General features: G+C 42.4%; 1 protein-coding gene across 1 annotated transcript; it reads left to right on the plus strand.

The window, feature by feature from the left end:
• Positions 1-231: 231 nt before the first annotated feature.
• On the plus strand, positions 232-12,608 carry LOC135898999 (uncharacterized). The gene is made up of 6 exons (XM_070521992.1): positions 232-368; positions 1,144-1,240; positions 7,961-8,097; positions 8,161-8,228; positions 11,197-11,301; positions 12,508-12,608. Exons 1-6 carry the CDS (start codon positions 328-330, stop codon positions 12,606-12,608), a joined length of 549 nt encoding a protein of 182 aa, XP_070378093.1. The 5' UTR covers positions 232-327.
• The last annotated feature ends 640 nt before the right edge of the window (positions 12,609-13,248 follow it).

A 13,248-nucleotide genomic window follows, 5' to 3' on the forward strand; every position in this document is an offset into this window, starting at 1 on the left:
CTTTGTGCGCATTGGGCATGCAATCTTACTCTTGCATCGCACATGAACCCAGGCTGCTATTGTTGCGGGGGGCTTCGGGAAGCAGTGCAGTCTTAAAAGGAAACAATACGGTATTCTTTGAAAAGAAGGGGCCACATCCCATTCTCTAGTCATGATTTGGACTGCTATGCATGTGGTCTTTACAATATACTCTATAATTTTAGGAGGCATTACTTGTTTAGCTAGCGGCAAACCGCATCGCAATGAAAGCTGCGCTGATGGTACACCTCTTATTTGCAGCCGTTTTAATTTCACTTGGATTAGAAGCCGCACATTTGAAACACCTTTATGCAACGCCAAATACATCCAGTCCTCTCGAAATCAAAAAGGTAACGAAAGGTTATTTCTCCCTAGATGCTACATGACTATTTAGTCGTTAAATCGCTGTGCAGCACAAGGTTTTATTATAGGTACTGCCTATGTTTTATGGTAACCAGTTTTGTGCACATCTCAAACGGAGGAATTAAGCCAAATAAGAAATAATGAAACCTGACACGGTCAAGAATATTACAATACGTATAAATTGTGTTTCACTGTAAGCGATTGGTTTATTGCTTGTGAAATGAAATAATCAAGAATGTAATTGAGCAGTTCTTCTTTCTCAATAGAAAACTAATATACGTAACAAATTATGAAATGAGCGAAATTCTCTTTTACTTTTTACACACAATATTGTTGTAGAATGGTGAGGCGAAATGTGCCATTTCATATTAAAAGATTTCAGACTGAGATTGTGAGTAGTCGAACCTATTTTGGATGACCACCGAACTTTATGCCCCCTGTTGATTTGATGGAAACATTACGGCAAAATCCATTTCATTGTGACTGCCGGCGTCATAAGGAGGGCATTCAAGCAATTTACGCATACCCTACTGCTGTACGTACCTTTGTCATTTTGAATCCTCAGTGGTCATTCTCAAGTTTCCTTTGCTTCCGCTTTAAGCGAGACAGGCTATCTTCTGGAGATACATGACGCTGGCACGATGACAATATACGTGCGATTGTGGCCTGACGTTTATTGCATCGGGCTCTTGGCGCACACGCCCCAATTATGGGGCCGCATCCCAGCCCTAATTGAAATGTAATTTTTTTGTTTTCGTTAAGGTTTCCTCAACAAAATAGTATCACCCAGCATCTACGTCAGGAAAGTCTGGGAGGCCCTATTGTCCCTCCACGTGTAGGCGGACACCAGAGCTGCGAAGTACGCTACGCCATGCTGCCTTTCTTCTGATGCTCGAGTAGTCAAGAAACCCTGGCTGCTAGAACAACATACAATTGCAGAGCACAGAAAAGTGGAAATGAATACAATAGAGAGGGAGAAGGTGGAGCAGAACAGAACTGCTGCATAAGCGGTAACAGTTATTGTGCTGCCAAATTGTGCATCAAATAAATATATCAAATAATATTAAACGGCACAAATACGGTGCAGGTCCCAGGCATTGTGGAAAATGACGTCATTCGATGCTTTTTGCGGGCAGTTGGCAGTGCAGCATTGTTTAGGGTGCGCAAAATTTTACCAGGCTAACTATTGCACTTGCGTAAATTAAGTATTTGTTTGTACGGCACCAGTACAGTGGACTAGAATTAACGCGAGTGCGGCTGTGTGGTGACAGCAGCAAGACGAAGACGACATTAACCACACCTGCATAAATTTCACGAACAACTGAATTGATGTAAATTTGCAGTGGGGAAGGACGAGGTGAGTAAGAAAAGCCGAAACTAAATACTCGCTAACGTTAGCACGTGGTATTACTTTGAGGACACACACGAGTCACGTCACGACGATTGTATATTGCAACCTGAAGCTAGTGCCCCTTTTTTTGCTATAGAGAATGGTGACAAGATGCCACTACTTGCCTTCTCTGAGCATGGATGATGCTGCGATAGTGGAATTTGATACAGTGCTGTCGTAGCTCGACGCTATTTGTACCAGGAATGCACATGCCTCGATGCTTGATTAGGCGGCCTTGTAACGACGAGAACAGCCGTGAAATTGCAATACGAGCTTTGGAAGCAACGAGAAGGTGGGTTGCGCTCACAAATCAACGTACGTGGCGTTGAATCACCAACAAGCCCACCCATGCTAAGCCCATGGGTAACCTGCTTTTCAATCACTGTTTGAGAGGATGCCGAGATGGCAGGATGTTTGACGGGTGCTGCCTGGCTCGTGCGCTAACGGTATGCGGGAAACACAGGTGAGAGTTGGATTACGAAGCTGGAATGACGGCGCAATAAACATCATGCCATCACTAAGACGAGCATATAGCAATCGGCCCAAGTTAATAGACATTCCTTTTCCAGTCTGTCACTACGGTTGTCATGGTAATGCCATGCCGTGCATGCATGCATGCATGCATGCATGTCATGAATTTAGCTCATTCTTCTCTTGCATTTCACGACATTCATGTCAATGATGCCATAGTTTGAAATGCAGACCGTGGTGTTCATACCAATAATATGACACATATGGCATGATATGTCATTGTATGTTGCAGATGTGTGTTGTGACAAGCATATCAAGAGTATGTCTAGTGAAAGAAACGCATGTCATGTCATTAAATATAATATGGTATTCTCATATCCGACATACATGACATGTCATGCATGTAATGACATGATTATCATTGATATCACTTCGCATTTCTAAGAAGGAATACATGAGGGTATCCAGAACATGAATAAAATGCCGTGACATGCATGCCATGAAGCGATTGTAATCGATGACGTAAGTTACTTCAGGTGAGAGCATCGTGGTCATGTTATTAACTGTCTATTTATTTAGGAGATATGTGGAGATACATGCATGCGTGACATGGCAGCAGTGACATCAAATGACATGATGATGCATGTCGTGTCACAAACATCATGTTATGCAATTCATGGCATTCATGCCACGACGTACATTTCGTCTCATTTACGTACCGATGTATATCGATTTAACGAAATGATCATGACATTATCATGTAATACATGTCTTGACAGCCATGTGATGTCAACAATGTTAAGACACGATATGCGCTTCAGTGTGTTGTCATTGAAGTTATGACGTGCGTGACATGTTATGAAATTGATGTCATGGATTTCAACGCGATGCTCAAGAGACATTTATTATTTAGAATCCAAAGTAGTCACACTGGTTTTCATTGCTTTGGCTTTATGCGACAGAGGCTGTCTTTGGGAGGGACTCGCTTTGATATGGCTTTCTCTAGCCATGACCACCACGCCAAGAGAACGGCATGTCGACGAAGCAGTGATGGTGATGGAATGATGAAGTACGACGCACACCGGTGGAACCACGTAGGAGGTATGGCGAGGATTACATAACGACAATAGGATGATGATTCTGAAATTACAATGAAGTGTCGACTATAGACTGACGACGAAGAAATGCATGTCACTGTATGAATAGCACGGCGGTGACGATTGAGTCTCAAAGGATGAGCGTCGATGGGTTGGCAAAGGTGATATGAGAACGAAGAGATGAGGAAGTTGCGAGGACGACGAGTGTATAATAGCATGACACGACAATTATATGACGACGATCGCTGAAAGACGGCAGCATAGTGAGACTCGGACAACGAAGCTGAAATGATGATTTGGAATGACTTGGAATGTATCACAATCACTGTATGACAGCGAATGTTTGACGTCAACTGTAGGGGGACAAAGCAAAGCTTATGATGGGATGACAACAGTGGCATGTTCACGACTGGATGTCGAAAGCATATATACGATGGCCCAACGAAAAAAAAAAAACGAGTGACGTGAATGAACGGATGAAGCCGCTATTACGAGGAATACATGACGACCATGTACAGACGACTGTACAAAGACGATGGCATGAAGACGACGGTAAGACGGGATTCAGAGGGCAATATTAGAATGACACTAATGGAATGACCACCGCGGCAACGTAAGCACGGGAACTTATCTAGTAGCTCAAGCTAGTTAATATTGTGGTCGCTTGGTCTGCGTAAGCTAGATAGATAGATATGTCATGAGATGCCAACAAGCAAAGACGCAAAGGAAAACATAGGGGAAATTACTTGTGTTTGCGAATGGAATTAAAGAAATGATAATTTAATGGCAATGCAAGCGGATAAAAAAAACAACTGGCCTCAGGGGGGGAAGGATCCCACGTCTTCGCATTACGCGTGCCATGTTCCAACCAATAGTGCTATGGCAGCGTGGTTTTCCCATCCACTTTCCTGTGAATTTATGTGTTGCTACTAGAACTAAGCTTGGGAGTGTTACCCAGCGCCACCGCTCAAAAGTACTGGCGGTGCATGTGGAACATACTTTCAGCCACAGACGTCACGAGTACGGGATCTTTTTTGGGTTAAGGCAACTGAGGTACGAACTCGCACATGATGCCTGGAGGCATCAATATTGCCGGATTCGAGACCCTCCTTATGTAACAATGAGAAGGAAGGGGGTTAACCGAGGGGCCCGATTTTTATTAATTACATCATGAGAAGCCAACAAAGACACCAAAGGAAACATAGGGGAAATTGCTTGTACTTGCAAATTGAATTCAAGAAATGATAAATTAATGGGAATGAAAGTGCACGAAAAAACATCTTGCCGCAGGTGGGGAACGATCCCACGTTTTCGCATTACGCGTGCATTGCGTAGCCAATCGAGCTACCCCTGCGCGGTTTCCCGATCCACTTTCACTTGTATTTGGAGTGTTTGCCAGCGCCACAACTCACAAACGTTGGCGGCAGATGACATCCTTTCTGCTATAGACGTCGCGAGTACTTGATCTTTCTGGGTTAAGGCACATGTTCAATACAACCGCACCTGCTCTCCGAAGGCACCAATGTTGCCGCATTCAAGACCCTCGTTATTTAAGAACGAGAAGAAATGTGGTTAACCGAGGGGCCCAATTTTTATTAATCATATCATGAGAAGCCAACAAAGAAAGACACTAAGAAAAACATAGGGGAAATTACTTAAACTTGCTCACTGAATAAAAAAAATTACGAAGTAATGAAATAATACCAATTAAAGTAGTTAAAGAAACAGCTTGCCACAGGTGAGGAACTATGCCACGTCTTCGGGTTACGCGTGTATATTAGTTGTAGCAGTCGATGAGCTCTCTAAGCCCGATGAGCATGCGTCAGTTCCTCTTTCGTTCCATCCACGGCCTCTTTTCGTCAACCAGTCTTTGAAAGAAAGGGTTGCCAAAGGTAACGGTAAGAAAAAGGTATTGATCCCTGGATCAATGATCATTCCACCAACACTCTCAGGTACATCTTGGCAATAGCGTAGGAATTGAGGCATACAAAAAAAGTGAACCGCAAGCGATGTGTCTATAAATGCTGCAGAAATTTCTTTTCGGGAGGTAGCTAAAATATATATTCCATACTAAAGATAACCCTTAGAAAGTAAACTTCTCAAAAACCTCTTTCAAGAAGCCCCAAGGTGCGGTTCGTCTGTCTGACAGAAAGTGACGCAACTTTTTCTGGAAGGTATTTAATTCAGCAAAGTTCTAACATATCTCTTAGCAATGAATGCTTTACATCACGAAAGAAGAATAAACGGAAGACAAGTTGCCAAAGAAAATAGTGAACAGGGCGAAGACGTGCCCTCGCAAGAAGAAAAAGGTTACCGTACCACGTGACCTCAATACGTGGGTTCCATATATGGGTAGCAACGCACGATGGAAAGCTTGCAACCTAAGCCGCGAGTAGTGTAATACCTACGGGAAATACATAAGGCGAGCTGCTGGGGACAGATTTCAATCTTGAGCTCGGCTAAGTAGGGACAGCTGACGGCCCTACCAGCTGTTCACCTTCCTTTGTACTTCTGCAACTTCTGCTGAACAGATACACTTGCAATTGTGGTATTGAAAGAAGGGTACACCTAAGCATTTAAAGTCCTGCCTCCACTGCATACGCGCAAAGTTAGTTGGCATTGTACAACATAGAGGGAACCAAAATCCTAAACTCTTCGTAATCCCAGCTGCTCTAAAGGAAGCTGAGTAAAACTGCTGCGTTATGGAAAGGACAGCATCTGTGATTTTCTCGCCAGCATAGGAAAAGGCTATATCATCTGCATAGACAAATACATGAACCTCATTGGATGACAATGTAAAGGCGTGAAGTATATGATCATTCATTCTAGAACTGGTACAGCGCAACATGCAAAGGAAGAAACAAGCCGAGCCGGCCAGGTAAAGGAACAGAGCGCTGACTTCCAACTGGTTTATTAGCGAGTTGCACGAAATATATACCTACAAGAAAGCATCAGGACAAGTCGTCACAACACTTCACAAACGTCACAGCGATAGAAGTCTACACTATCATGGGTCACAGAACGCGTAATTTAGTCATGCAAGGTTAAACTGATCAAGAAATCTTGCTTCCTGTGGAGATAGGCACAAAGACGGCGCGCTAACATACGTGCTGCCAGCCCTTGCTATGAGATCAGCTTCGGTGATCTCCCGCGTAAGTTGTGATCGGTGCTTTTTTAGAACTTCACACCGATCGAAATTCGGTTTATATACACAATGCACTTCATTTTTTAAAATTAAAACTGACCTTGATATACGAGCTTCTGTTTGGCATTGCTGCTGTCACGGTTGACAAGCCACAAATTGCTCATCTTGGCCGGCTCCGAGAACGTCGTTGTTATCGGCACTGCGAACAGGGGCCCACTGAAATCCTTGGCACAGTACGGCCGCCCAGCGAGGTTCGTGCGCAGAAACAGGGAGTTGAGAACGGCGTTTTCCGGTGGCCAACAAGGGTGAAAGGTCTTGTAATTACCGTTGCAATACATCCTCGACCAAAGGCCGATGCACGGTTTCGAGCAGGGCACATTCTGAACACGGCCGTTCAAAGCAGCCACTGGTGTTGTTCGCGAATCGCTTATACAGTTCTTATGTTAACCATTGTATTATGACTGTAAGACCTTCAACTTTCTAGCCTACTTTATTCTCCTATCCTATAATGCATTTACCATTTAGAAACACTTCTTAACACATCATTCGTTGAAATAGCGGGCGTGCGCCGCGCTAGCCCTTATTGTCCTCGAAACGCTGCATGACACGTACTACTTCGCCATGTTTGTGCAGCTTCTTAGTTCGCACGTGTAATGCCAGGAAGGTATGCGTTTATGGTAAGCAGCTTTGTAGGTATTTTAACCACTACACTCCTTAGGAAGTGCGAAGGTTTTCGTAATGCGGATCGCGGGGCAGCATTTTACTTATGGCTCCGCCATTCCAACGTACCTTGAAGTGAGAAACTGTATGGTTCGCTATACTTGCGTGTAGCTTTAGGCACTTTATTTTGTGTGGTCATATATCTCCTTGTTACTGACAGGCTTCCGTAGGAAGAGATGCAATATTTCACGACAGTCTCGTCTCTTTCATTCAAGAATTGAAGGCGACGGTGTCACTGGTTGGCGCCAAAGTTGGTGCAGATAATGGAAGGTACTAGCCGATTGCTTGCAGTGTACGCCACAACTTTTGCCTATGCTATGGGGAACGTGTGGCTTTCAAGTTTGAGGATAAATGTTGTTATCGGAATACCTCGATAAAATGTAGGTGGTCTAATTTTACAACAGATTGCGAAGGCAGCAGATGTGATTCGCTATGTATCAGCAGCATTTAATTGTCATTACACTTTCCATGTATATTTCTTTAGTGCCCCGCAAAAACGTTCAAGCCACATTTCTTCCGTAAGCATTCACATTATTCTCGATTCAAGGTGAAGCCTGTAGGATGATAGACATACTAGCTTTGATGCACATTCGAGTTCTGGAGCGACGGCATAAATCTGGAAAAAGGTTTGTACCTTGAATGCGTGTATGCTAGGGATGTATTTCATGGTTTTCCTATATATGCTGACACTTTTTTCAACTAAGGCAGCATTAGAATTATTTGTTTTCAAAGTCGCGCGTTTGTGTTCTCTTTCAGTTCGTGGAAACACCGGAACCCATCTGGACCTACAATTCCACGCTTGCAGTTACCTTCCGTTGTAAGGTAGATGTTATGTCAATATGCACGGAGAACGTAATTCAATTTAACAGGACCTGCTTTGTCCTTCAGCACAAGTAAGAATATTGCGTTTATTTCTATGTACTTTGAAAAATCTTGAAATCATGCTTCTCCAATAGGAAAACGCGTGCCCTGGAAGGAGTGTTCCGACAGGATCGCAAGGACCAGATGTTTATTAGAATGCTCGGTGAGTACTCGGGCACATTTTTCTTTTTCGCGCCAATTCAAGTTCTCATTTGTGATACTTGCCTTCTCTCCCTCTGATTGTTGCGTAATTTAAATGTTAACAGTTCTGCAGATCTTAGAGAACAGGCAAATATTAGGGTGACGCAATTGAGTTGAAGTTTTTTTGTTATTTTTTAGTTTGTTTGGGGATAGACGGTTCATTGACATTTCTTATGTCGCTACAAGGAAAGATTTCGCTATATGAGTAGTCTGCTGAGCTTATTGAATGCGTCTACTGCATGTGCGCGTATACCCTGCAAATGTCTTATATGGGTGCAGTAAAATGTTTTTTTTAATATATAAGAATACGTACTTTTTTCACACTGCTGGAAGATATCTCGAGCCTTTCGTTGACTTGAAACTTGTTTTGGGGCCAAAGGAAGAAACTTTGGTAATATGGTGCAACAATAATCGAGTTCGTACAAGTTTATTACAGTGACAGTGCACGCGATGGCCACACAGATAAAGAGTACACAGTAAAAGGGCTGATGAAGGGGTAGGTTAGGGCAGAAAATCAAGGAATATACACACAAAGCTCTTCTGGTAACTGGGCAAGTAATAACTGGGTAAGTGGGCAACGTAGGTGACACTGCTGCATGCGTGTGCTCACGCCCCAATCAGCACAATATCCTGGCCTCAGAGAGAGAGAGAATTGAGAAGGATAAATCAAAGGCAGAGAACTAAACCAAGGCATACCGCCTACTCAGCGCTGGGGAAGGCGAAAACGGGCGGACAAGATTAAAGAGAAGATAAAGTACATGGTTGATGTCATCAACGTATTGAAATTTGTCAGTTTTCTAGCATCGACGGTCAGTCAGTCAAGTTGCTCACGGAAATCCTAGTAGCGCTTTTGTAGGTTTTTGCGGATTGCATATGTGCTGTCATGGTCCCAAAATCTTGTCCAATGTAAAAGATCTGTCTGACTGATTTATAGTGTGATGAGGTCACGTCTTTCATTTCCAAACGGTGTAGAGTTGCTCAAGATGCGTTTTACAGTCTTCCCAGATCCTTCGGTATTGCACTTAGCGGTTACTCCCCTTCCTATGAAAAATGAACACTGGTTCGTTTTTCATTGGAGGTTTGAACGTTCTTGTGCTTTTCTGGAAACTTCTACGTCGCCGTCGTTGCGAGAAGTAGGGAATTGACCCGGCTGTCACTGAGCCACAAAGCTTTGTTCTTTTGAGATCACATGATAGTGAAGTTTACATAACTCTGACCCGAATCGTTCGCAGGACTAGGGACGGAAATCCGCTGAAGATACTTTATGACTGCCTTCGAATCCCAGATACCACATTGATTTGCAGTTTAGGTCTGATATAATGAACGGCGCCTAAGAGAAATGAGCTGCCAACTCGTCGACGTTGTGAAGAAGAAAATTTTGTATGTGATACTGATTGATCGTCATGAGATGTCTGCTGCACCTATAGAGCCTGTCTGAGTGGAAGAACCATCCGTTTATACGTGCACTCGTTCAAAGTAGCAAAACCAGTCATCAGAAAGAAGGAAAGGCAAAGTAATGTCACATTCGCGAGAGCCGCTGGAATTTCTTTGCATAAAAAATGCCGAACACCTGCGAGGATTTAGATGTAGGAGATACAAGGAGCTCAATTTGCAAAATATTTTCGCAACTCGAACGTTGTGTGATCCAACTTTGGCATAGTTCGCACACGTTCTTTGTCATCGCATTTTGTGTTGGCCACTACGGAGTGCGTGCAGCGGCAGTACATGCACAGTCCGTCCCTCGATTACTCTGGCTAATAGAGATTGGTGTTAAAGTCTTGATGCATATTACAGTTATTTTATATTTTATATCATATGAAATCTATATAGTAATATTACTGTTTACAATTTCCAGTTGGAAATTTCACAACCTGAATACACTTGGAGCGCATTCTTTCGGTGAAAGGAAACGCGAGAGAGAGAGAGAGGGAGAACAGGGTGCTAATGAGAGTTGCAGCTCTACAATTCCTAAGCTGTCCAAGTCGAAACCCTCATTGTGAGTAAATAAGGCGTCATTGGCGCGACCGCCAAGAGCTGCGTCATGGGATTTCAATTTTCACACAGCCTCATGGAGTTGTTCATTGCCAGTGAATGAACGCAATGGATATAGTCGACTGCACTAAAAAAACTGGGAACGAAAACACGCGGCAAGCAACTTTGCAGAGCCACACACATACTTCATACTGCACGGCTAATGCTACATTCTCTCACACTACATTTAGGATAATAGAACCTTTAAATTCTGACAGACTGGGACGGCGTTCAGACTGCATTTAAACAACCACAGAGATCACGCTGACGCGCTACGAAATGTTGTTTTCAAGATATATCGATTTGATGTAGCATTCCTTTAACAGTTGGCATTCTGCAGCAGCCTTAACGATCTCTCTGAACGGCAGCAAAGACAGGCGTACTTTCTTCACAATTTCGAACAGCCACACAAAGCCTAATGGCAAACATTGGGAACCTATGCGATCTTCGTGCATAAATTCAGTCAATTATTAACAAATATTCGCATAGCAAAATCCAATACGTGGTCCCTGCTCAAAGCATATCCCCGACTTACCTGATAAATGTACCGACAGGGCCTCACTGCAAGGATCAGTGCTATTTTTTAATTCAATTTCTTTTGTTTCTGATTATTTTGCTTACTCTACTTCATTGTCTATTTCTATTTAGTTATACCAGCAATCCACGTTATTCCTATTGCGCCTCTGATCTATATATGCTCGCTGAATTCTTCCTTTCCTCATCGTTTCTGCTTTCTTGCCTTTTCTCTTTTTTTTCTCGTTATTTGCTGACAAGCTATAATTTGTGTTGCAATGCCCTCGTAAAACTAGGCGATAAGAACACTATAAAAATGTTTTGAGGCTCGTTTACTGCCTATTAGCATACACAGCACAATCTTTTCATTACTCCATGCCTTTCAGGAGGTTTCCATACTTCTCTTCGAGGCATGTCAGTGGCCCCGAGCATTGCTGAGGATGAGGGGCATGACTTGGAGAACACTGAGAGGGTAGCCCTGCAACCATCACGTGATTTACGTAGCTCCTGCACCCCCTCTGTTCTCTCTCTCGTTCTTTTGTAGTTCATATATTGGTAAATATATTATGACATATGTTGACGCTAGAGTTTAGAATTTACTGCAGTCATTCAACAAGATCGTTCCACCGAATGAATTTACATACAATATACACAGGGTGATGGTTTTTAAGTTTCATATAATTTTTCAATATCACCTGTAGTAGATATAATATTTATTCTTCTTGGGCTAGGTTGTTCGAAGAGGCGGACATTAAAAGTACCAGGAATCGACACACACATTCAATCAATGAGGGAAAATTGCCTTTAGGTACCTATTCAAATTTGCAAAGCGTAGCCGGTGAGCTTTATGACGTATGCACTTGAAATGAATATCCAGGATGACACCATTTTTGAGACAATATTTCGCAAAATATCGAACGAAGTACGTGGGCCTTCCAGTTACTTTCGTGCTTCAATGGATAAAGGAGTGTGTTATTGAAGAAGTACTTGGCAGACTAGTGTATTATTACGGCATGTCTGATACCGCATACCTTCAAACAGGGGTCATTCTGGAAATTCAATGCAAGTGGATGCGCCTCGCAGACTCACCGGCTGCAATTAGTAAATTGCAATATGTGCCACAAGGTATAGAATTCAAAAGATAATCAGCAGATTTTTGTTTACTAGTGGGATATGTGTTTTGACTTCGTGCACAAATAATGTCCGCCTCTCTGAATGATTCAACTAAAAAACTAGAATGATGTTACGTAGTGCAGGCTATTTTTAAAAATTTCGTAAAACGTCAGAACGTTCTACCTGCATATATAGAAGAGAGAACTGAAAGCGAGGGGCTCTATCTTTTGTAATTGTTTGCCTTTACATATACACATTTGTATACATAAAGTGTAGTTCTGTGACGAAGATATATATATATATATATATATATATATATATATATATATATATATATATATATATATATATATATATATATATATATATATATATATATATATATATATATATATATATATATATATATACGCACGTTGGGTGTAAGCCGCATGTCTCCAAGGAGGGATAGATCAATCCGAGCACACTGTACGTAGGGCACGCGTATGTCTATCGCTGACTGTCCCGTTCTCCTGCCATTGTCGCGACAAAAGGGAAAAATATATTTGGACCTCACATACCCTCACTTTTCTTTCCTCCTATAGGTGGTTGGACTATAACTGCGGAGCAGCTAGTATACGTGAATGAGAATAACAGTTGCGCCGTCCTCGAACTGTGGCTGCCATTCCCTGGTACGCCGTTATGAGATTTTTCTTACTATTTCTTTCCGAGTGCTTCCTTATTAATCACGCCTTCAAATGGTGCTATAAGGCTTGAACGTACTCAGAAATTCAAGTTTCCCCTGTGTACGACCTGCATCGAAGGTATCAATCCAAGAGATTACCTCAAATTAACCCAATTATGTTCTTAATAATGTCCTGCATGTGAGCCTACCAAAACGTGAACTAAGAAAGGCTGCCCATAACACATCTGCTGCAAAATTTAATTTTTCGAGAATTTATAAGTTCCGTCAAAATTCTCGCAAATGTTTCTGTAGTGTAGATTCCCATGTGTCTTCATAAAAATGACGATTAGCATTTGCTTACATGTACCTGCATGCCATGAAACAGGGGTATTTTTTTAATATATTGGGGGGATAGAAATAAAACGAGAAAGGTATACAAACAGCCCCAGCATTGCGTTCTCTCCGTCATTTCGCGGCAATGTTTTGGATGTTGCACGATTAAACATGCACATAAGCTTGCCCAGAAGCTTTATTGCCCACATTGATAAGATTGTCATTCTGCGGAATATTCTGCTCAAAATAGCTCCTGTTTCGATGTTAAAAAATAAAGACATCCACTTTATTGCAATTCCCATGTATCGATTCTCCGTAACACGCTCCA

The sequence above is a fragment of the Dermacentor albipictus genome, chromosome 7, assembly GCF_038994185.2.
Source record: "Dermacentor albipictus isolate Rhodes 1998 colony chromosome 7, USDA_Dalb.pri_finalv2, whole genome shotgun sequence".
NCBI classification, from domain to species: Eukaryota; Metazoa; Arthropoda; class Arachnida; order Ixodida; family Ixodidae; genus Dermacentor; species Dermacentor albipictus.

What these genes read in the sequence shown, in the direction of transcription:
- LOC135898999 (XM_070521992.1), top strand. Translation starts at nt 328, where the DNA reads ATGCAACGCCAAATACATCCAGTCCTCTCGAAATCAAAAAG. An exon ending in GTCCTCTCGAAATCAAAAAG is followed by an intron (nt 369 to 1,143) that starts GTAACGAAAGGT and finishes GTTTTCGTTAAG; the next exon opens with GTTTCCTCAACAAAATAGTA. An exon ending in TGCTTTGTCCTTCAGCACAA is followed by an intron (nt 8,098 to 8,160) that starts GTAAGAATATTG and finishes CTTCTCCAATAG; the next exon opens with GAAAACGCGTGCCCTGGAAG.